Raw genomic sequence first — 23,524 nt, 5'->3', positions numbered from 1 at the left:
AACCTTACAGTGGTTACAACCTTACAGTGGTTACAACCTAACTGTGGTTACAACCTTACTGTGGTTACAACCTTACAGTGGTTACAACCTTACAGTGGTTACAACCTAACTGTGGTTACAACCTTACAGTGGTTACAACCTTACAGTGGTTACAACCTAACTGTGGTTACAACCTAACTGTGGTTACAACCTTACTGTGGTTACAACCTTACTGTAGTTACAACCTTACAGTGGTTACAACCTAACTGTAGTTACAACCTTACAGTGGTTACAACCTTACAACCTTACAGTGGTTACAACCTAACTGTGGTTACAACCTTACAGTGGTTACAACCTTACAGTGGTTACAACCTAACTGTAGTTACAACCTTACAGTGGTTACAACCTAACTGTGGTTACAACCTTAGTGGTTACAACCTTACAGTGGTTACAACCTAACTGTGGTTACAACCTAACTGTAGTTACAACCTTACAGTGGTTACAACCTTACAGTGGTTACAACCTTACAACCTTACAGTGGTTACAACCTTACAACCTAACTGTGGTTACAACCTTACAGTGGTTACAACCTAACTGTAGTTACAACCTTACAGTGGTTACAACCTTACAGTGGTTACAACCTAACTGTGGTTACAACCTTACTGTGGTTACAACCTTACAGTGGCTACAACCTTACTGTGGTTACAACCTTACAGTGGTTACAACCTTACAGTGGTTACAACCTAACTGTGGTTACAACCTAACTGTAGTTACAACCTTACAGTGGTTACAACCTAACTGTAGTTACAACCTTACAGTGGTTACAACCTAACTGTGGTTACAACCTAACTGTGGTTACAACCTTACAGTGGTTACAACCTTACAGTGGTTACAACCTAACTGTAGTTACAACCTTACAGTGGTTACAACCTTACAGTGGTTACAACCTAACTGTAGTTACAACCTTACAGTGGTTACAACCTTACAGTGGTTACAACCTTACAGTGGTTACAACCTTACAACCTTACAGTGGTTACAACCTAACTGTGGTTACAACCTAACTGTGGTTACAACCTTACAGTGGTTACAACCTAACTGTGGTTACAACCTAACTGTGGTTACAACCTAACTGTAGTTACAACCTTACAGTGGTTACAACCTTACTGTGGTTACAACCTAACTGTAGTTACAACCTTACAGTGGTTACAACCTTACTGTGGTTACAACCTTACAGTGGTTACAACCTTACAGTGGTTACAACCTTACAACCTTACAGTGCTTACAACCTAACTGTGGTTACAACCTAACTGTAGTTACAACCTTACAGTGGTTACAACCTTACAGTGGTTACAACCTAACTGTAGTTACAACCTTACAGTGGTTACAACCTTACTGTGGTTACAACCTAACTGTGGTTACAACCTAACTGTAGTTACAACCTTACAGTGGTTACAACCTTACAACCTTACAGTGGTTACAACCTTACAGTGGTTACAACCTAACTGTAGTTACAACCTTACAGTGGTTACAACCTTACAGTGGTTACAACCTTACAGTGGTTACAACCTAACTGTGGTTACAACCTAACTGTAGTTACAACCTTACAGTGGTTACAACCTTACAGTGGTTACAACCTAACTGTAGTTACAACCTTACAGTGGTTACAACCTTACAGTGGTTACAACCTTACAGTGGTTACAACCTAACTGTGGTTACAACCTAACTGTAGTTACAATCTTACAGTGGTTACAACCTTACAGTGGTTACAACCTAACTGTGGTTACAACCTAACTGTAGTTACAACCTAACTGTAGTTACAACCTTACAGTGGCTACAACCTTACAGTGGCTACAACCTTACAGTGGTTACAACCTAAGTGGTTACAACCTTACAGTGGTTACAACCTTACAACCTTACAGTGGTTACAACCTAACTGCGGTTACAACCTTACTGTGGTTACAACCTAACTGTAGTTACAACCTAACTGTAGTTACAACCTTACTGTGGTTACAACCTAACTGTGGTTACAACCTTACAGTAGTTACAACCTTACAGTAGTTACAACCTTACAGTGGTTACAACCTTACAGTGGTTACAACCTAACTGTGGTTACAACCTTACAGTGGTTACAACCTAACTGTGGTTACAACCTAACTGTGGTTACAACCTTACAGTGGTTACAACCTAACTGTAGTTACAACCTTACAGTGGTTACAACCTTACAGTGGTTACAACCTAACTGTGGTTACAACCTTACAGTGGTTACAACCTTACAGTGGTTACAACCTTACAGTGGTTACAACCTAACTGTGGTTACAACCTTACAGTGGTTTCAACCTTACAGTGGTTACAACCTTACTGTGGTTACAACCTAACTGTGGTTACAACCTAACTGTAGTTACAACCTTACAGTGGTTACAACCTTACAGTGGTTACAACCTTACAACCTAACTGTGGTTACAACCTAACTGTAGTTACAACCTTACAGTGGTTACAACCTTACAGTGGTTACAACCTTACAACCTTACAGTGGTTACAACCTAACTGTGGTTACAACCTAACTGTAGTTACAATCTTACAGTGGTTACAACCTTACAGTGGTTACAACCTAACTGTGGTTACAACCTTACAGTGGTTACAACCTTACAGTGGTTACAACCTTACAGTGGTTACAACCTAACTGTGGTTACAACCTAACTGTGGTTACAACCTTACAGTGGCTACAACCTTACTGTGGTTACAACCTTACAGTGGTTACAACCTTACAGTGGTTACAACCTTACAGTGGTTACAACCTTACAACCTAACTGTGGTTACAACCTAACTGTAGTTACAACCTTACAGTGGTTACAACCTTACAGTGGTTACAACCTAACTGTAGTTACAACCTTACAGTGGTTACAACCTAACTGTGGTTACAACCTTACAGTGGTTACAACCTAACTGTAGTTACAACCTTACAGTAGTTACAACCTTACAGTGGTTACAACCTAACTGTGGTTACAACCTTACAGTGGTTACAACCTAACTGTGGTTACAACCTTAGTGGTTACAACCTTACAGTGGTTACAACCTAACTGTAGTTACAACCTTACAGTGGTTACAACCTTACAACCTTACAGTGGTTACAACCTTACAACCTTACAGTGGTTACAACCTTACAACCTTACAGTGGTTACAACCTAACTGTGGTTACAACCTTACAGTGGTTACAACCTAACTGTGGTTACAACCTAACTGTGGTTACAACCTTACTGTAGTTACAACCTAACTGTAGTTACAACCTTACAGTGGCTACAACCTAACTGTGGTTACAACCTAACTGTGGTTACAACCTTACAGTGGTTACAACCTTACAGTGGTTACAACCTTACAGTGGTTACAACCTTACAACCTTACAGTGGTTACAACCTAACTGTGGTTACAACCTTACTGTGGTTACAACCTTACTGTGGTTACAACCTTACTGTGGTTACAACCTTACAACCTAACTGGTGTTACAACCTAACTGTAGTTACAACCTTACAGTGGTTACAACCTAACTGTAGTTACAACCTTACAGTGGTTACAACCTTACAACCTTACAGTGGTTACAACCTAACTGTGGTTACAACCTTACAGTGGTTACAACCTTACAGTGGTTACAACCTAACTGTAGTTACAACCTTACAGTAGTTACAACCTTACTGTAGTTACAACCTTACAGTGGTTACAACCTAACTGTGGTTACAACCTTAGTGGTTACAACCTTACAGTGGTTACAACCTAACTGTGGTTACAACCTAACTGTAGTTACAACCTTACAGTGGTTACAACCTTACAGTGGTTACAACCTTACAACCTTACAGTGGTTACAACCTTACAACCTTACAGTGGTTACAACCTAACTGTGGTTACAACCTAACTGTAGTTACAACCTAACTGTAGTTACAACCTTACAGTGGTTACAACCTAACTGTGGTTACAACCTTACTGTGGTTACAACCTTACTGTGGTTACAACCTAACTGTAGTTACAACCTAACTGTAGTTACAACCTTACAGTGGTTACAACCTTACAGTGGTTACAACCTTACAGTGGTTACAACCTTACAGTGGTTACAACCTTACTGTGGTTACAACCTTACAGTGGTTACAACCTTACAACCTTACAGTGGTTACAACCTTACAGTGGTTACAACCTTACAACCTTACAGTGCTTACAACCTAACTGTAGTTACAACCTTACAGTGGTTACAACCTTACAGTGGTTACAACCTAACTGTAGTTACAACCTTACAGTGGTTACAACCTTACAGTGGTTACAACCTTACAACCTTACAGTGGTTACAACCTAACTGTAGTTACAACCTTACAGTGGTTACAACCTTACAGTGGTTACAACCTTACAGTGGTTACAACCTTACAGTGGTTACAACCTTACAGTGGTTACAACCTAACTGCGGTTACAACCTTACTGTGGTTACAACCTAACTGTGGTTACAACCTAACTGTAGTTACAACCTTACAGTAGTTACAACCTTACAGTGGTTACAACCTAACTGTAGTTACAACCTTACAGTGGTTACAACCTTACAACCTTACAGTGGTTACAACCTAACTGTGGTTACAACCTAACTGTAGTTACAACCTTACAGTGGTTACAACCTTACAGTGGTTACAACCTAACTGCGGTTACAACCTTACTGTGGTTACAACTTAACTGTGGTTACAACCTAACTGTAGTTACAACCTAACTGTAGTTACAACCTTACAGTGGCTACAACCTTACTGTGGTTACAACCTAACTGTGGTTACAACCTTACAGTGGTTACAACCTAACTGTAGTTACAACCTTACAGTGGTTACAACCTTACAGTGGTTACAACCTTACAACCTTACAGTGGTTACAACCTAACTGTGGTTACAACCTAACTGTAGTTACAACCTTACAGTAGTTACAACCTTACAGTGGTTACAACCTAACTGTAGTTACAACCTTACAGTGGTTACAACCTAACTGTAGTTACAACCTTACAGTAGTTACAACCTTACAGTGGTTACAACCTAACTGTGGTTACAACCTAACTGTACTTACAACCTTACAGTGGTTACAACCTAACTGTGGTTACAACCTTACAGTGGTTACAACCTAACTGTGGTTACAACCTAACTGTGGTTACAACCTTACAGTGGTTACAACCTAACTGTAGTTACAACCTTACAGTGGTTACAACCTAACTGTGGTTACAACCTAACTGTGGTTACAACCTTACAGTGGTTACAACCTTACAGTGGTTACAACCTAACTGTGGTTACAACCTTACAGTGGTTACAACCTAACTGTGGTTACAACCTAACTGTGGTTACAACCTAACTGTGGTTACAACCTTACAGTGGTTACAACCTTACAACCTAACTGTAGTTACAACCTTACAGTGGTTACAACCTTACAGTGGTTACAACCTTACAACCTTACAGTGGTTACAACCTAACTGTGGTTACAACCTAACTGTAGTTACAATCTTACAGTGGTTACAACCTTACAGTGGTTACAACCTAACTGTGGTTACAACCTTACAGTGGTTACAACCTTACAGTGGCTACAACCTTACAGTGGTTACAACCTTACAGTGGTTACAACCTAACTGTAGTTACAACCTTACAGTGGTTACAACCTTACAGTGGTTACAACCTAACTGTAGTTACAACCTTACAGTGGTTACAACCTAACTGTAGTTACAACCTTACAGTGGTTACAACCTAACTGTGGTTACAACCTTACAGTGGTTACAACCTTACAGTGGTTACAACCTAACTGTGGTTACAACCTAACTGTAGTTACAACCTTACAGTAGTTACAACCTTACAGTGGTTACAACCTAACTGTAGTTACAACCTTACAACCTTACAGTGGTTACAACCTAACTGTAGTTACAACCTTACAGTAGTTACAACCTTACAGTGGTTACAACCTAACTGTACTTACAACCTTACAGTGGTTACAACCTAACTGTGGTTACAACCTTACAGTGGTTACAACCTAACTGTGGTTACAACCTAACTGTGGTTACAACCTTACAGTGGTTACAACCTAACTGTAGTTACAACCTTACAGTGGTTACAACCTAACTGTGGTTACAACCTAACTGTGGTTACAACCTTACAGTGGTTACAACCTTACAGTGGTTACAACCTAACTGTGGTTACAACCTTACAGTGGTTTCAACCTTACAGTGGTTACAACCTTACTGTGGTTACAACCTAACTGTGGTTACAACCTAACTGTAGTTACAACCTTACAGTGGTTACAACCTTACAGTGGTTACAACCTTACAACCTAACTGTAGTTACAACCTTACAGTGGTTACAACCTTACAGTGGTTACAACCTTACAACCTTACAGTGGTTACAACCTAACTGTGGTTACAACCTAACTGTAGTTACAATCTTACAGTGGTTACAACCTTACAGTGGTTACAACCTAACTGTGGTTACAACCTTACAGTGGTTACAACCTTACAGTGGCTACAACCTTACAGTGGTTACAACCTAACTGTAGTTACAACCTTACAGTGGTTACAACCTTACAGTGGTTACAACCTAACTGTAGTTACAACCTTACAGTGGTTACAACCTAACTGTAGTTACAACCTTACAGTGGTTACAACCTAACTGTGGTTACAACCTTACAGTGGTTACAACCTTACAGTGGTTACAACCTAACTGTAGTTACAACCTTACAGTAGTTACAACCTTACAGTGGTTACAACCTAACTGTGGTTACAACCTTACAGTGGTTACAACCTAACTGTGGTTACAACCTTAGTGGTTACAACCTTACAGTGGTTACAACCTAACTGTAGTTACAACCTTACAGTGGTTACAACCTTACAACCTTACAGTGGTTACAACCTAACTGTGGTTACAACCTAACTGTAGTTACAACCTTACAGTGGTTACAACCTTACAGTGGTTACAACCTTACAGTGGTTACAACCTAACTGTGGTTACAACCTTACTGTGGTTACAACCTAACTGTAGTTACAACCTAACTGTAGTTACAACCTAACTGTGGTTACAACCTAACTGTGGTTACAACCTTACAGTGGTTACAACCTTACAGTGGTTACAACCTTACAACCTTACAGTGGTTACAACCTAACTGTGGTTACAACCTAACTGTAGTTACAACCTTACAGTGGTTACAACCTAACTGTAGTTACAACCTTACAGTGGTTACAACCTAACTGTAGTTACAACCTTACAGTGGTTACAACCTTACAACCTTACAGTGGTTACAACCTTACAGTGGTTACAACCTTACAACCTTACAGTGGTTACAACCTTACAGTGGTTACAACCTTACAACCTTACAGTGGTTACAACCTAACTGTAGTTACAACCTTACAGTGGTTACAACCTAACTGTAGTTACAACCTTACAGTGGTTACAACCTTACAGTGGTTACAACCTAACTGTGGTTACAACCTAACTGTAGTTACAACCTAACTGTGGTTACAACCTAACTGTGGTTACAACCTTACTGTGGTTACAACCTTACTGTGGTTACAACCTAACTTTAGTTACAACCTAACTGTGGTTACAACCTTACAGTGGCTACAACCTTACTGTGGTTACAACCTTACTGTGGTTACAACCTTACAGTGGTTACAACCTTACAACCTAACTGTGGTTACAAACTAACTGTAGTTACAACCTTACAGTGGTTACAACCTTACAGTGGTTACAACCTAACTGTAGTTACAACCTTACAGTGGTTTCAACCTTACAGTGGTTACAACCTTACAACCTTACAGTGGTTACAACCTAACTGTGGTTACAACCTTACAGTGGTTACAACCTAACTGTGGTTACAACCTAACTGTAGTTACAACCTTACAGTGGTTACAACCTTACAGTGGTTACAACCTAACTGTAGTTACAACCTTACAGTGGTTACAACCTTACAACCTAACTGTGGTTACAACCTTACAGTGGTTACAACCTAACTGTGGTTACAACCTAACTGTAGTTACAACCTTACAGTGGTTACAACCTTACAGTGGTTACAACCTAACTGTAGTTACAACCTTACAGTGGTTACAACCTAACTGTGGTTACAACCTAACTGTAGTTACAACCTTACTGTAGTTACAACCTTACAGTGGTTACAACCTTACAGTGGTTACAACCTTACAACCTAACTGTGGTTACAACCTAACTGTAGTTACAACCTTACAGTGGTTACAACCTAACTGTAGTTACAACCTTACAGTGGTTACAACCTTACAGTGGTTACAACCTAACTGTGGTTACAACCTTACAGTGGTTACAACCTTACTGTGGTTACAGCCTAACTGTGGTTACAGCCTAACTGTGGTTACAACCTTACAGTGGCTAATGCCTTACTGTGGTTACAACCTTACAACCTAACTGTGGTTACAACCTAACTGTGGTTACAACCTAACTGTAGTTACAACCTTACAGTGGTTACAACCTTAGTAGTTAATTGTTACATTATTATGTATTTAAACTAGTGGTGGGCCGTTATCGGCGTTAACGTGCTGCGATAATTTTAGAGTCTTATTGGGCGATATAAAAAATATCGCTGTTAATCTATTCTCAAAGTTGGGTTGGGAACTGGGTCAAAATAGGTAAGCAAACTGTGATGACTTTTATCTTGATATTTTAGCTCGGGTGTAGGCCGATGTGGGGCCTGACTAAACAACTCGAAGATCTGGACTTTGCAGATGACCTGGCCCTACTGTCTCACACTCACCAACACATGCAAGAAAAACTAGAGGCAACTGCTGCACTGCTTGGACTAAAAATAAACTCATTAAAGACCAAAATCATGCGCATCAACAACAAGAACACCATGTCCATAACCATGAACCATCTGGCACTAGAGGATGTGAACACCTTCACATACCTTGGCAGCATAATTTCAGTGGAAGGTGGCACAGAGGAGGATGTCCAAGCCAGGATAGGAAAGGCAAGGGCAACCTACAACATGTTATCCAATATCTGGAAGGCAAAAAATATCTCACTGAAAACCAAACTGCAGATCTTCAACTCAAATGTGAAGACCACTTTACTGTATGGCTCAGAAACCTGGAGAATCACTACCACCATAATCAACAAACTGCAGACATTCATCAACAGATGCCTCAGACGCCTCCTGGGAATCTTCTGGCCCAACACCATCACTAATGCCAACCTGTGGGAACTCACCAAACAAGACCCAATAGAAATTCAAATAAGGAGGAGGAAGTGGAAGTGGATAGGTCATACACTAAGATGAAAAGAAGCAATAACCAACCAAGCTCTGACATGGAACCCACAGGGAAAAAGAAAAAGAGGCAGACCAAGAACCTCCTGGAGAAGAACTGTCGAGCAAGAAATGAGGGAAGAAGGGCTATCATAGCAACAACTGGAGCGGAGGGCCCAAGACAGGAGAGGATGGAGGAGTTTCGTCAATGGCCTATGTTCCTATGGGAATTTAAAGGCCTAAGTAAGTAAGTAGGCCGATGTACTTTGTCTGCCGTTAGGTGTGATGAAAACAGAAGAACGCCACTTTGCAGAAGCCTGTGCTAGGCAGTTTATGGAGGTCGCTAATCTGTGGGGGATAGTTGACAAAATCTGCTCTGTTGGAACAGACAGCGCTCCTAATATGGTGGCCGCAGGGACGATACTGCCCTTCGAGCATCTGCCGTGTGTTGCACATGTTGTACAGAGAGCGATTGTAATGTCACTGCGAGAAGGGGGTTTTGATGCTGCACTTGCCAAGTGTCGTAAAATGGTGTGACATTTCAAACACAGTCTGGCCAACGCAGACGAGCTGAAAGTCCAGCAAACCTCCCTCGGGCAAGTTCAGGAGCCGCTCATGCAAGATGTTCCAACACGGTGGAATTCCACCCTCGAGATGATCAAGCGCGTGAGGCGCTACAGAGACGCACTGCACACAACGCTATCTCAACAGCAGCACCATCTGGCCCTCCCTACAAGTGCTGAATATGAGAAGTTGGCGAAGCTAGAGAAACTGCTGGAGCCATGCATGTGAATAAGCTGGTCTGCCTAAGTGACTGGTGGAAGAAGGAAAAGTAGCGCTTGGACTGATTAACAAAAAGCTACTGATGTAAACCTTGTAGGCTTACTGTACTAATTTTCATGTTTAACTGAATAAACCGTTTAACACAAGTACATTTTATTGAGCATGTTTTTTTTTCTTCACCAAATATCAAAGTAGAACGAAAGTTACGTATGTAACTACGGTTCTATGAATCCTGGATGACCGCCAGAGGCGGTGCTTTCAAGCACTGAATGATACATCTCGCGCATGCGCAGGTCGAGTGTTTATACCAACAAAGTCACTCGTGACCCCCTGCTGACCCCGGAGAGCCTATATCTTCCGGCAACATCAGCAGATCGGTTCCTACAGAATCTCCTCGCGAGTACACAAGGATTCTGAGTGACAGAACGCTCTGGCGGTCATCCAGGATTCATAGAACCGTAGTTACATACGTAACTTTTGTTCTATTTCATCCTTACTGACCGCCAGAGGCGGTGCTTTCAAGCACTGGATGACTCATACCAGAAAAGTCACGAGGAATCCAGCACCTACTCACTTTACTGAGAGGAAGCAGCAGAGTCGGGCAGCAGGACCACAGCCAACGGGTTGGGAGTGGCAACATTCACTCGATAGAACCTGGAGAAGGTACTCGGTGACGCCCATGACGCTGCCTCACATATGTCTTCCAGGGGAACGCACCGTAGGGCTGCCCATGATGTCGAGACAGCTCTGGTGGAGTGGCAGCTCACCCTAGCTGGCTGGGGGTGCCCACTTCCCTTATATGCCTGGGTGATGGCGTCCACCACCCAGTGGGACAGTCGCCGTTTAGAGAGCGCACAGCCCCTCCGAGGGCCACCATAGCAGAGGAAGAACTGGTCCGACTGCCTGATACCGGCAGTCGCGGCCACGTAGGCTCTCAGAGCCCGCACAGGGCACAGTAGTCGTAACCTGTCCTCCCCCTCCGGGGGATCAAACTGTGCCATGTGGATAGGTCTGTTGAGGTTCGATGAAGACAGCACCTTTGGGAGAAAGGCGGAGTTTGGCCATAGGGAAACCCCCGAGCCATCCGAGTTCCACCTCATGCAGGAGTCGCTCCCCGACGCGCTTCGCTGATGCGATAGCGAGGAGAAAGGCAGTCTTAGCGGAGACCCACCTCAGCCCTGCCTGAGCAAGGGGTTCAAAGGGAGGCGAGCACAGAGTGCCGAGCACCAGGTGCAGATCCCATGGCGGGGTGCGCAACCGCCGCGCACCTTTCAGGAAAAGGGACACCAACCTGTGGCTCCCCACCATGCCGTTATCCACTTGAGCATGCCGAGAGGAAATGGCCGCCACATACACCCTCAGGGTAGCGGGGGACCGGCCGCCATCCAGGAGTGACTGGAGGAACTCCAGAATCCTAGGGACAGGACAGTGCACAGGGTCCTCACCCCTGTCCAAGCACCATGTAGCGAACAGCCGCCACCTCTGTTCATAAAGCGCCCGGGTAGAAGGCGCCCTTGCGTTGAGGATGGTATGGCAGACATCGCCAGAGCACTCAGTCAGCAGCGGATCGGGCCCTGCAGTGGCCAGACCCACAGCTGCAGGCGGGAAGGGTCGGGATGCCAGATCTGACCCTGCCACTGAGACAGGAGATCCCTCCTGTCGGGGAGGCGCCACGGGGAACCACTGCAGAGCCTGTGCAGCAGTGGAAACCACGTCCTCCCTGGCCAAAAGGGGGCTACCAACAGCAGCCTGTGGCCCTGCTGGAGGACCCTCTGTAGCGTAGGGACTATCAGAGGGATCGGCGGGAAAGCATAGAGGAGAACCTCTGGCCAGTCGTGGGCAAGAGGATCCTGGCCCAGGGGACTGCTCTCCTCTGTCCGGGAGAACCAGAGGGGGCAATGGGTCGACTCTTCTGAGGCAAAGAGGTCCACGTTTGCTCTGCCGAAGGTGGTCCAGATATTGAGCACCACCTCCAGATGAAGCTGCCACTCCCCCGGCGGAGGCTTGCAATGGGAGAGCAAGTCCGCCGTCTGGTTGCGTTCCCCGGGCAAATACTTTGCCCTTAGGCTGGCTAAGCGTGGTGCTGCTCACAGCAGGAGGTCCCGGGATGCCTGCAGCAGCAGTGCAGACCTGGTGCCACCTTGGTGGTTTATGTGGGAGACGGCCGAAACATTGTCCGACCGCACAAGTACATGTCGGCCCCTCAAGAAAGGGAGGAAAGCCTGCAACGCCCTGTGCACAGCCCACAGCTCCAGTGCGTTGATGTGCTGCGAGCGGTCTCGCGCCGGCCACAGCCCCTGAGCCGTCCGGTTCTGCCACACGGCGCCCCACCCCGAGAGGGAGGCATCCGTCGTGACTGTCTCGCGACGGGATGCAATGGAGCCCATGGGCATGCCCTGGAGGAGAAACGAACGCTTCCTCCACGGGGCCAGGGCAAGAAGGCAACGGTGGGACACCGCGAGCCTCCTGTGCCGGTGTCTCCTGGCATCCAGATGAAAACTGTGCAACCACCTCTGGAGGGGACGCAGCGACAGCAATCCTAAAGGGACCACGGCAGCCGCAGCTGTCAGTGTCCCCAGGATGCGTAAGAACTCCACGTAGTGGAACCGCCTGCCTTCCCGAAACGGGAGGAGGCGGCGGAGGATGTCGTCCACCCGCCGTGGCGACGGGCAGGCCGTCATGGTGACCGCATCGAGGGTCACCCCAAGAAAAACCGTGCTCTGTGATGGGGCCAGGCCACAGGTCCCTCCAGAATGTCTGCAATTCCCTCAGATACTCTTCTGATGGAGGCACAGTTAGTTCAGCGGGGGGTGAGGAGTGTCTGAAAAAGGCACTGGCCGAAGCTGGCTGAGCCTGCGGCACGTCCAGCTGCAGCTTGGCTAGAGCCGTACGAATGGCGGCTCCCATAGAGCCTTCCTCACTGCCACCCGCAGAGCTACGGGCTGAAGAAAGGGAGCCCGCTGCAGAGGGACGGGAGGCTTCGTCTCCCAGGAGCACGCCCGACGCGTAGTCCTGAAACATAGTAGCCGAAGCTGCTATGGAAAACGCATCCTCCTCCGGCCCGAAGGAGGCCGTCGGAGGAACAAGGGCACCTGGCTGGGTTGCCCCAGCCCCAGGCTGGAGAGCCAGGAGGAGGGACTTCATGCTGTCAAGCTCCGCTGTCAGCTGATCCACTCTGGAAGTAAGCCCGGACCCCTTGGCCCTCTTCCCGGAGGTGGGGCCTGAAGTCTCAGCAGGCCGACGCCGGGGTCGGCTAGACCGAACCGGGGCCAGCCGCTGGTCAGGGGTCAACTGGGGAGACAAGGGAGGGCCCAACAGGCGCTCTACCTCAGCCAGCCTAGCAGCTCTGACAGCATGAGGCAAGATACCACAGTTCATGCAGGACTCGTCTGAAAGACCCTGCCTAAGATGTCCGAGGCCGAGGCACGAAGGACACAGATCATGGCCATCCTCAAGCTGTAGAGGAGCCATACAGGCCGAGCAGGAGTGGTTGTCATCCATGTTGGGACCACCAGCTCTATATATATATATATATATAGAGGGGCTATTGCTGTATTTATACACTCGTCTATAGGTGGATGCCAGGAGAGGGAGCCGCAAACGGTGCCTTCACCGACAACCACTATAGGCCACCTGTGCTGGGAGCGGGGGGCGCACACGCCGCCTTACACCAGGAGAGGGGCTATTGCTGTATTTATACACTCGTCTATAGGTGGATGCCAGGAGAGGGAGCCGCAAACGGAGCCTTCACCGACAACCACTATAGGCCACCTGTGCTGGGAGCGGGGGGCGCTCGCGCCGCCTTACACCAGGAGAGGAGCAGAACAATAGCAGCAACAAAATCAAAGAACCGGCACAACCGAGTTGGCCGCTTTAACATAGGCAGGTTACAGATGCCGGGAGAGGGCTAGCAAACACATAGCCTTCCCAACAACGTAACTATAAACAAACTGTTACTCACGTGCGGCGGCACAGCACCGGGAGAAGGAGCGAGCACGCTGCCTAGACCGGCGCTTGTAACAGCTGGCAGTACACTTCATCAGCCGAGGAAAAACAAGGTTACAGACCTCTGAAGGGCGATGGTTTTGGAAATTCGTCTCGTATGCAGACGCGGTAATACCTGCGAGCGAGAAGATGAAAGGAACCGATCTGCTGATGTCACCGGAAGATATAGGCTCTCCGGGGTCAGCAGGGGGTCACGAGTGACGTTGTTGGTATAAACACTCGACCTGCGCATGCGCGAGATGTATCATTCAGTGCTTGAAAGCACCGCCTCTGGCGGTCAGTAAGGATGAAATAGAACAGAACAGCTTTCTCAAGCAATCAGTGATGGGTTTTGGAAACAGGAAATGAGCCCCTGGTTTAATGCACCCCCTGTATTAAGAAACCCGATCTCAAAGACTGATTTTTAGTCATTACTTGGGTAGCACGCATATTCTGAATGAGCCATTTTAATCTAGATTAATTTCAAGATTTCAGTGAGATTAATCTAGATTAAAAAAATTAATCTATGCCCACCACTAATTTAAACATGATTGTCAAAAAGAACATAAAAATGATTCGACACACAAGAGAAAACTGTAGAAACACAAGGCAGAACCATGAACAAGACCTTATTTGATGCATAGAAGTTCAGTATTACAGATACATGAGCGTTCATTTATTTATTTTTTTGCTGCAGTACTATGCTTCACCCTGACAGGCCTCTCCTTCTCTCCATGTTTTAGGTGTATCGGTGTGTTTCAGCCCCAGCAGATTCCAGGGTGACCAGAGAAACGCTGGCGGAGCTGAGGGAAGGCCTCTCTGCTCAGACGGACGCTCACAGAGAGGCCGCTGACGGTGAAGCTGAAAGCCAATCATCAGCCAGGCACAGCTCCTCCAGCCAATCAGGGGATGCAAACGTGTTGGAATTCTGCCCCCCGCTTAATCCCTTCATGGTGCCACTGAAACTGTTAATGCGCAGATAGGTACAGCTGAGAGGGAATGAAACCGATGTGCAGGGTTCCTGCAGCCCTCTGTTCACGTTATAGAACTGTACGTTGTTGTGTGGACTCTGAAGCTCAGCCATAGTGTTTGTTTCAAGTTTCATGTCAAAACCTGCTTCTCTTCCACAGTCCAAGTATTTGATGTTGTCATAAAATGTTGTCTCGCATTCACCTCCTTTGTTGGCTTATTCTTTGACCATTTACTTGGTTTTGTTTTGGTTTAGGTTGTTTGCTTCTTAAAGAAAAAAGAATTAAAGAGAAACGCAGAGCTTTTGAGAAGCTTTGCATATTCTGGTAAATGGAAGGTCTTCTGCAACCAACTGAGTTTCAAATTTGACAGATTATTTATGCCTGTCATGGCTGGCTGCTTTGGGATGTTGTGATGCTAAGATCAGCTTGTTTCACTCTGGGCAGATTTTCTGTTAATCTCCTCACATCCCCAACCTGGCGCATCTTTCTTGGTATCACCTTAAGGTTTTCTTTTTTCTTTTTTAGTTTTCCGTTTCTTTTGAAAGGTACTGTATTGGATGCTGTGTGTTTAAAGTTTTTTTTGTTGGGTCTTATTATTTATTTCTGTACAAGAATAGTTGAAGCTTTTAAAAGCCAAACTAATGCCCAGAGGAAGACCCCAGGTACATCTGTCAATTTTTAAAAATTTGAATAAATGAAGGTCGTTGGAGACGAAGTAAAAATAATCTTGTATTTTGTCAGTGGGCTCCTGAATGGAAATAAACAGGAAGGTTCTAACCAAAATGTAGAAAGAACAAGCTCATATAATGTAACTGAAGGAAACTCATTTCTATACTATTGATTGTATTTAGATTATATAGATATACATGCTAAACTAAGGAGTGAGCTGAAAAAAATCTTTTTAGTTTCATATCAATTTTGAAAATAAATTCTCATTTCAAGTAAGCTGATCTGAAAAAAGTATCTGAAAAAAGAGACGAAGAGGGTCGATATATCGTAATAAGGGGAAATAAATGAACATGAATAGAAGTGATATTAGCTCCTTCCAGTAAATATGATGGTAACAGAAACGGATGGCTTCTTGTTATGTACGGGAGATTAAAATATATACTTATGGTTTCATTCCACCTGCCAAACAGTTTTAGACACCGTGGCTCCGCTGAAAAACAGGCAGACGAGGACAAGATGTGGGCCCCGGCTGAACGATGCAACTCGTGCTGTCAGACGCCGTAGAGCTGAGCGCCTGTGGAGAAAGGACAAACTTTTAAGGGACTGCTGGCGTCATTATCAGACAACTTTGAAAGCTGCTAAAAGGAAACATTTCTCTGACATTATTTTGTCTAACTGTCACAAGCCTCGTGTTTTGTTTCAGACCACTGACTCTGTTCCTAATGCCCTACAGACTGTTTGTAGTCCTCCATTAGGGCTGTAACCTCACCTTCAGTCCCTGTGGCCTGCTCTGCTCTGAGCCTGTGACTGTGTCCTTGTTACAGAAGACTGTTGGTCAGTTAAAGCCCTCAGGTTCTCCAAATGATGTGATCCCTCTTCGGCTATTTAAAGAGCTTCTTCCCACTGGGTCCTCTGTTCTGGCACTTATTATCTGCAGTTTGTCCTCAGGTGCAGTCCCTGAACATTTCAAACCTGCAGTAGTGCAACCTTTGATTAAAAAAACAGGACTAGATACTGATGTGCTTGCAAATTTTAGACCTATCTCTAAATTGCCTTTTATTGCAAAAATCCTCGAGAAGATAGTTTGCAACCAATTAAAGGTTTTTCTGGAAGAGCAGAAAATTCTTGAGGTCTTCCAATCTGGTTTTAAAACCCTGCACAGCACAGAATCAGCTCTTTTAAGAGTTTTCAATGATATCTTTTTAGCTACTGACTCCGAGTTCAGTGCGCGTGTCTACGAAAGCTCAGAGCGGACGTGGTACGTATAAACTTTTTTCTGATGGTTTTCTCGAGATAACGAGTTAATTTACCGATGGTTTTCAAGGCCACTTTTTCTCCCCTGTTTATATGTGTTTATGTATTTCTGGCAAAGGTTTTTACCCATTTTTACCCCCTTTCATTGAAAACTGAATAAAGTAGCCTATGAATCAAACATGGACTGTGGAGCGTTTGTGAAATCCCGCTGGTGTGACAAGCATTTCGTTTTCTCGAGATAACGATAACGGCACCTCTCGTGCATCATTCGGTAACCATGGAGACGGCCTGGTCTCCTCAGCCGGTTACTGATGAAGTCGACTACATCAGCAGGATCACTGAGGTGTAAACGCCTGTTGAGCTGCAGTGGAGCCGGCCGTCTCCTTAAAGGACGCGGGCTGATATGAAAGTTATCTCTACAAGACAAACAAACTGCGAACACATAAAACACATATAAACACATATAAACACAATAAACACATAAAACACATATAAACACATAAAACACATATAAACACATATAAACACATTAAACACATAAAACACATATAAACACATATAAACACATTAAACACATAAAACACATATAAACACATATAAACGGGCGGACAAGGAAGAAAAAGTGGCCTTGAAAACCATCGGTAAATTAACTCGTTATCTCGAGATAACAACGTAGTTATCTCGAGAAAACCATAAAAAAAAAGTTTCTACGTACCACGTCCGCTCTGGGCTTCCGTACATGTGTAATACAGAGAGGACCAAAACGCACTCACTGCGTCTCCTTAACCTTGGAGTTTGATATTGATTGAACTGCCTCGTACAAACGGTCGCTGTGCGAAAAGTAAAAGTCGTATCTGAATAATTATTAAACCGTGAGCGCCAGAAGGGACGGCAGAAGCCAGCGGTGTCATTTTTATTCTGCTCCTATGTGTGGCTTGTTTTTTATGGCAGTTAGTTAAAATGAGTTTTCACATTGATTTGATTATTTTGCCTGTTTATAATGGGCAGAATGTGAGCTGGAGTTGTCGCTCTCTGTGATTTGTGAGAAATCTGTGAGGCCAAGCTCAATGAGGGTGACTTTGTGTGAAAGAGGACATAAATACCTACGTTTTGAAGTAAAATTTGTCTAGATCGGGCAGATATTTTAGACATGAGAGCCGTTTATGCGAGGAATATTTTAGAAATGAAATTGGAGTGAGAAGCATGAGATGAGTTTTTTGTTCTTCCTAAAACGCAAACTGCCGTTGTGTCAAAGCTGTTTAATATATTACCAAACCCTTTAGTTCAGTGAAAGTTGAGTGTTTCCTGTCACATCTAAACTTTGAATTATGTCTCTGTGTTGCCGTATGGCTGAGTTATGAGGCCTCCAAGATAGGGCAACGAGGACCAACCTGAAGCCGTTTTGAGGTTTTCAATGTTTATGTATGTATACATGTATGTATACAATGTATTCTCCATTGACAAAATTCCCAGTTTTTCCCATTTTGCCAGAATTCTTGAGTAATGAGAGAGAAAAATACGATCCCGGTCATTGCGCATGCAGCCATCTGCTTTTTATGCCGGTTGGACCATCGGTGCAGGACTAGTAGCGCGTCGAAATTTAGAGCGGAAACGGGAGAATAAAAACCGTCCGACACAATAGTAATATGTGTGTCTAATGCCTTCGGCATTGCACCCATAAAAACTTGCGGAACTGTTATGGATGTTACGACCACACACCTGAGAGACACCTCGACGCACATTTATAAGTTTTGACAGAAATGGCTTTGGAAGAAGTGTTATGGTTTTGTTCCCAAATCTATTGACATACTTACAGATGTTTAACAACGTAAAACGACTGTACTTGTATAGCGCTTTTCTAGTCTAGCTGACCACTAAAAGCACTTCAACACTACATGCCACATTCACTCACACTCATACAGCACGTCTTAGTCTATATAGATACACAGAGCTTTTTGTTCTCATCATTCACACACATTCATACACAGGTGGACGCATCGGTTGGCAAAGTGGAGTTGCCCAAGGACGCTTCAACATGTGGCCTGGGGAAGCCGGGAGTCAAACCTCCGACCTCTGTCCTCCGAGAGCTACAGCCGCCTGAATGGTGACTGATGATCGCTTATGATTCATATAAAGTTATCACAGGTTCCTAATTAGCCTTCAGATTTGTAATGTCCATGAAGTGTTCAAACTGATCAAACACTGTACATTTAACAATGACCCAATAAGCATGGAGTATGGAGTGTTGAGCTGGGGGGGAGAAGGTGAATACTGTAAGGTGGCAGCTGGTAGAGATGCTGGAGGACCAGAAGAAGCTCTCCTCCCAGGTTTCAGCTACAAATTCAGCAGAAATTCGCTTTTATCTGGTTCCTGAGTAAACAGATGATAGATGCTCGGAAAAAAGAAATAGTCTCTTCTAAACCATCAACTTTTATGTTAGACCCAATCCCAACCAGACTGTTCAAGGAGGTTTTCCCATTAATCAACACTTCCATATTGGATTTGATCAATCTGTCTTTGTTGACAGGATATGTACCTCAGACTTTTAAGGTTGCTGTAATTAAACCTTTACTTAAAAATCTTTGTTGTCTTTATTTCACCAATACTTTAAGACGAATGAATGAATGAACACGTACTGTTGCACTGTTAGTTCAGAGCTGCTGTGTTGTTGTTACTGGGGGCTTTCTACACGACATCTACTGGGATGACTTCATCGACGCCCATGAACCCAATAGGTTGGTCAGACTACAAGCATGTCTTAAAGACATAAAGACCTGGATGACTCAGAACTGTCTGCTTCTAAATTCAGACAAAACTGAAGTCGTTATCTTTGGACCTGAGCGCTTCAGGGAGAAATTGTCTAGCTATATAGTTACTCTAGATGGTATTTCCTTGGCTTCTAGTTCTACAGTGAGGAACCTTGGAGTTATTTTTGACCAGAATTTATCGTTTGACTCGCATATAAAACAGGTTTCTAGGACTGCCTTCTTTCATCTTCGTAATATTGTTAAAATCAGGAACATCTTGTCTCAGAGTGATGCAGAAAAACTGCTCCATGCATTTGTTACTTCAGAATTGGACTACTGTAATTCTTTATTATTGGGCTGTTCCACATATTCTCTGAAAAGCCTCCAGCTGATCCAAAATGCTGCAGCCAGAGTTCTGATGAGAACTAACAGCAGAGATCATATTTCTCCAGTTTTAGCTTCTCTTCATTGGCTCCCTGTTAAATTCAGAATAGAATTTAAGATTCTTCTCCTCACATATAAAGCTCTTAATGACCGAGCTCCATCATATCTTAAAGATCTCATTGTAAGATATTTTCCTAACAGAGCACTTCGTTCCCAAACTGCAGGTTTACTTGAGGTTCCCAGAGTTTCTAAAAGTAGAATGGGAGGCAGAGCCTTCAGTTATCAGGCCCCTTTCTGTGGAACCAGCTGCCAGTTTGGGAGGCAGAGCCTTCAGTTATCAGGCCCCTCTCTGTGGAACCAACTGCCAGTTTGGGAGGCAGAGCCTTCAGTTATCAGGCCCCTTTCTGTGGAACCAGCTGCCAGTTTGGGAGGCAGAGCCTTCAGTTATCAGGCCCCTCTTTGTGGAACCAGCTGCCAGTTTGGGAGGCAGAGCCTTCAGTTATCAGGCCCCTCTCTGTGGAACCAGCTGCCAGTTTGGGAGGCAGAGCCTTCAGTTATCAGGCCCCTCTCTGTGGAACCAGCTGCCAGTTTGGGAGGCAGAGCCTTCAGTTATCAGGCCCCTCTCTGTGGAACGAGCTGCCAGTTTGGGAGGCAGAGCCTTCAGTTATCAGGCCCCTTTTTGTGGAACCAGCTGCCAGTTTGGGAGGCAGAGCCTTCAGTTATCAGGCCCCTCTCTGTGGAACCAGCTGCCAGTTTGGGAGGCAGAGCCTTCAGTTATCAGGCCCTTCTCTGTGGAACCAACTGCCAGTTTGGGAGGCAGAGCCTTCAGTTATCAGTTCCCTCTCTGTGGAACCAGCTGCCAGTTTGGGAGACAGAGCCTTCAGTTATCAGGCCCCTCTCTGTGGAACCAGCTGCCAGTTTGGGAGGCAGAGCCTTCAGTTATCAGGCCCCTTTCTGTGGAACCAGCTGCCAGTTTGGGAGACAGAGCCTTCAGTTATCAGGCCCCTCTCTCTGGAACTAGCTGCCAGTTTGGGAGGCAGAGCCTTCAGTTATCAGGCCCCTCTCTGTGGAACCAGCTGCCAGTTTGGGAGGCAGAGCCTTCAGTTATCAGGCCCCTCTCTGTGGAACCAGCTGCCAGTTTGGGAGAGAGAGCCTTCAGTTATCAGGCCCCTCTCTGTGAAACCAGCTGCCAGTTTGGGAGGCAGAACCTTTAGTTATCAGGCCCCTCTCTGTGGAACCAGCTGCCAGTTTGGGAGACAGAGCCTTCAGTTATCAGGCCCCTTTCTGTGGAACCAGCTGCCAGTTTGGGAGACAGAGCCTTCAGTTATCAGGCCCCTCTGTGGAACCAGCTGCCAGTTTGGGAGGCAGAGCCTTCAGTTATCAGGCCCCTCTCTGTGGAACCAGCAACCAGTTTGGGAGGCAGAGCCTTCAGTTATCATGCCCCTCTCTGTGGAACCAGCTGCCAGTTTGGGAGGCAGAGCCTTCAGTTATCAGGCCCCTATCTGTGGAACCAGCTGCCAGTTTGGGAGGCAGAGCCTTCAGTTATCAGGCCCCTCTCTGTGGAACCAGCTGCCAGTTTGGGAGGCAGAGCCTTCAGTTATCAGGCCCCTCTCTTTGGAACCAGCTGCCAGTTTGGGAGGCAGAGCCTTCAGTTATCAGGCCTCTCTCTGTGGAACCAGCTGCCAGTTTGGGAGGTAGAGCCTTCAGATATCAGGCCCCTCTCTGTGGAACCAGCTGCCAGTTTGGGAGGCAGAGCCTTCAGTTATCAGGCCCCTCTCTGTGGAACCAGCTGCCAGTTTGGGAGGCAGAGCCTTCAGTTATCAGGCCCCTCTCTGTGGAACCAGCTGCCAGTTTGGGAGGCAGAGCCTTCAGTTATCAGGCCCCTCTCTGTGGAACCAGCTGCCAGTTTGGGAGGCAGAGCCTTCAGTTATCAGGCCCCTCTGTGGAACCAGCTGCCAGTTTGGGAGGCAGAGCCTTCAGTTATCAGGCCCCTCTCTGTGGAACCAGCTGCCAGTTTGGGAGAAAGAGCCTTCAGTTATCAGGCCCCTCTCTGTGTAACCAGCTGCCAGTTTGGGAGGCAGAGTCTTCAGTTATCAGGCCCCTCTCTGTGGAACCAGCTGCCAGTTTGGGAGGCAGAGCCTTCAGTTATCAGGCCCCTCTCTGTGGAACCAGCTGCCAGTTTGGGAGGCAGAGTCTTCAGTTATCAGGCCCGTCTCTGTGGAACCAGCTGCCAGTTTGGGAGGCAGAGCCTTCAGTTATCAGGCCCCTCTTTGTGGAACCAGCTGCCAGTTTGGGAGGCAGAGCCTTCAGTTATCAGGCCCCTCTTTGTGGAACCAGCTGCCAGTTTGGGAGGCAGAGCCTTCAGTTATCAGGCCCCTCTCTGTGGAACCAGCTGCCAGTTTGGGAGGCAGAGCCTTCAGTTATCAGGCCCCTCTCTGTGGAACCAGCTGCCAGTTTGGGAGACAGAGCCTTCTGTTATCAGGCCCCTTTCTGTGGAACCAGCTGCCAGTTTGGGAGACAAAGCCTTCAGTTATCAGGCCCCTCTCTCTGGAACCAGCTGCCAGTTTGGGAGGCAGAGCCTTCAGTTATCAGCCCCCTCTCTGTGGAACCAGCTGCCAGTTTTGGAGGCAGAGCCTTCAGTTATCAGGCCCCTTTCTGTGGAACCAGCTGCCAGTTTGGGAGGCAGAGCCTTCAGTTATCAGGCCCCTCTCTGTGGAACCAGCTGCCAGTTTGGGAGGCAGAGCCTTCAGTTATCAGGCCCCTCTCTGTGGAACCAGCTGCCAGTTTGGGAGGCAGAGCCTTCAGTTATCAGGCCCCTCTCTGTGGAACCAACTGCCAGATTGGGAGGCAGAGCCTTCAGTTATCAGGCCCCTTTCTGTGGAACCAGCTGCCGGTTTGGGAGGCAGAGCCTTCAGTTATTAGGCCCCTCTCTGTGGAACCAGCTGCCAGTTTGGGAGGCAGAGCCTTCAGTTATCAGGCCCCTCTCTGTGGAACCAACTGCCAGTTTGGGAGGCAGAGCCTTCAGTTATCAGGCCCCTTTCTGTGGAACCAGCTGCCAGTTTGGGAGGCAGAGCCTTCAGTTATCAGGCCCCTCTCTGTGGAACCAGCTGCCAGTTTGGGAGGCAGAGCCTTCAGTTATCAGGCCCCTCTCTGTGGAACCAACTGCCAGTTTGGGAGGCAGAGCCTTCAGTTATCAGGCCCCTCTCTGTGGAACCAACTGCCAGTTTGGGAGGCAGAGCCTTCAGTTATCAGCCCCCTCTCTGTGGAACCAGCTGCCAGTTTGGGAGACAGAGCCTTCAGTTATCAGGCCCCTCTCTGTCGAACCAGCTGCCAGTTTGGGAGACAGAGCCTTCAGTTATCAGGCCCCTCTCTGTGGAACCAGCTGCCAGTTTGGGAGACAGAGCCTTCAGTTATCAGGCCCTTCTCTGTGGAACGAGCTGCCAGTTTGGGAGGCAGAGCCTTCAGTTATCAGGCCCCTTTCTGTGGAACCAACTGCCAGTT

General features: G+C 46.1%; 1 protein-coding gene across 4 annotated transcripts in view; it reads left to right on the top strand.

Moving 5' to 3' along the window:
• The window catches only part of snapc2 (small nuclear RNA activating complex, polypeptide 2), a 156,374-nt gene extending 139,293 nt beyond the window's left edge, over nucleotides 1-17,081 (top strand). For 2 of the 4 annotated variants that reach the window (XM_075451904.1, XM_075451903.1), the window contains one exon: nucleotides 14,742-17,081. In XM_075451904.1, coding sequence (XP_075308019.1) covers nucleotides 14,742-14,981 — 240 coding nt within the window. In that variant the 3' untranslated portion in view covers nucleotides 14,982-17,081. The remainder of the gene's footprint in view (nucleotides 1-14,741) is intronic. The other 2 variants (XR_012767633.1, XM_075451902.1) reach the window with 2 other exon arrangements.
• Nucleotides 17,082-23,524: the final 6,443 nt, after the last annotated feature.

Source organism: Odontesthes bonariensis, chromosome 19 (assembly GCF_027942865.1).
Source record: "Odontesthes bonariensis isolate fOdoBon6 chromosome 19, fOdoBon6.hap1, whole genome shotgun sequence".
Classification (NCBI taxonomy): domain Eukaryota; kingdom Metazoa; phylum Chordata; class Actinopteri; order Atheriniformes; family Atherinopsidae; genus Odontesthes; species Odontesthes bonariensis.
This window is presented reverse-complemented; position numbering and strand designations above follow the sequence as displayed.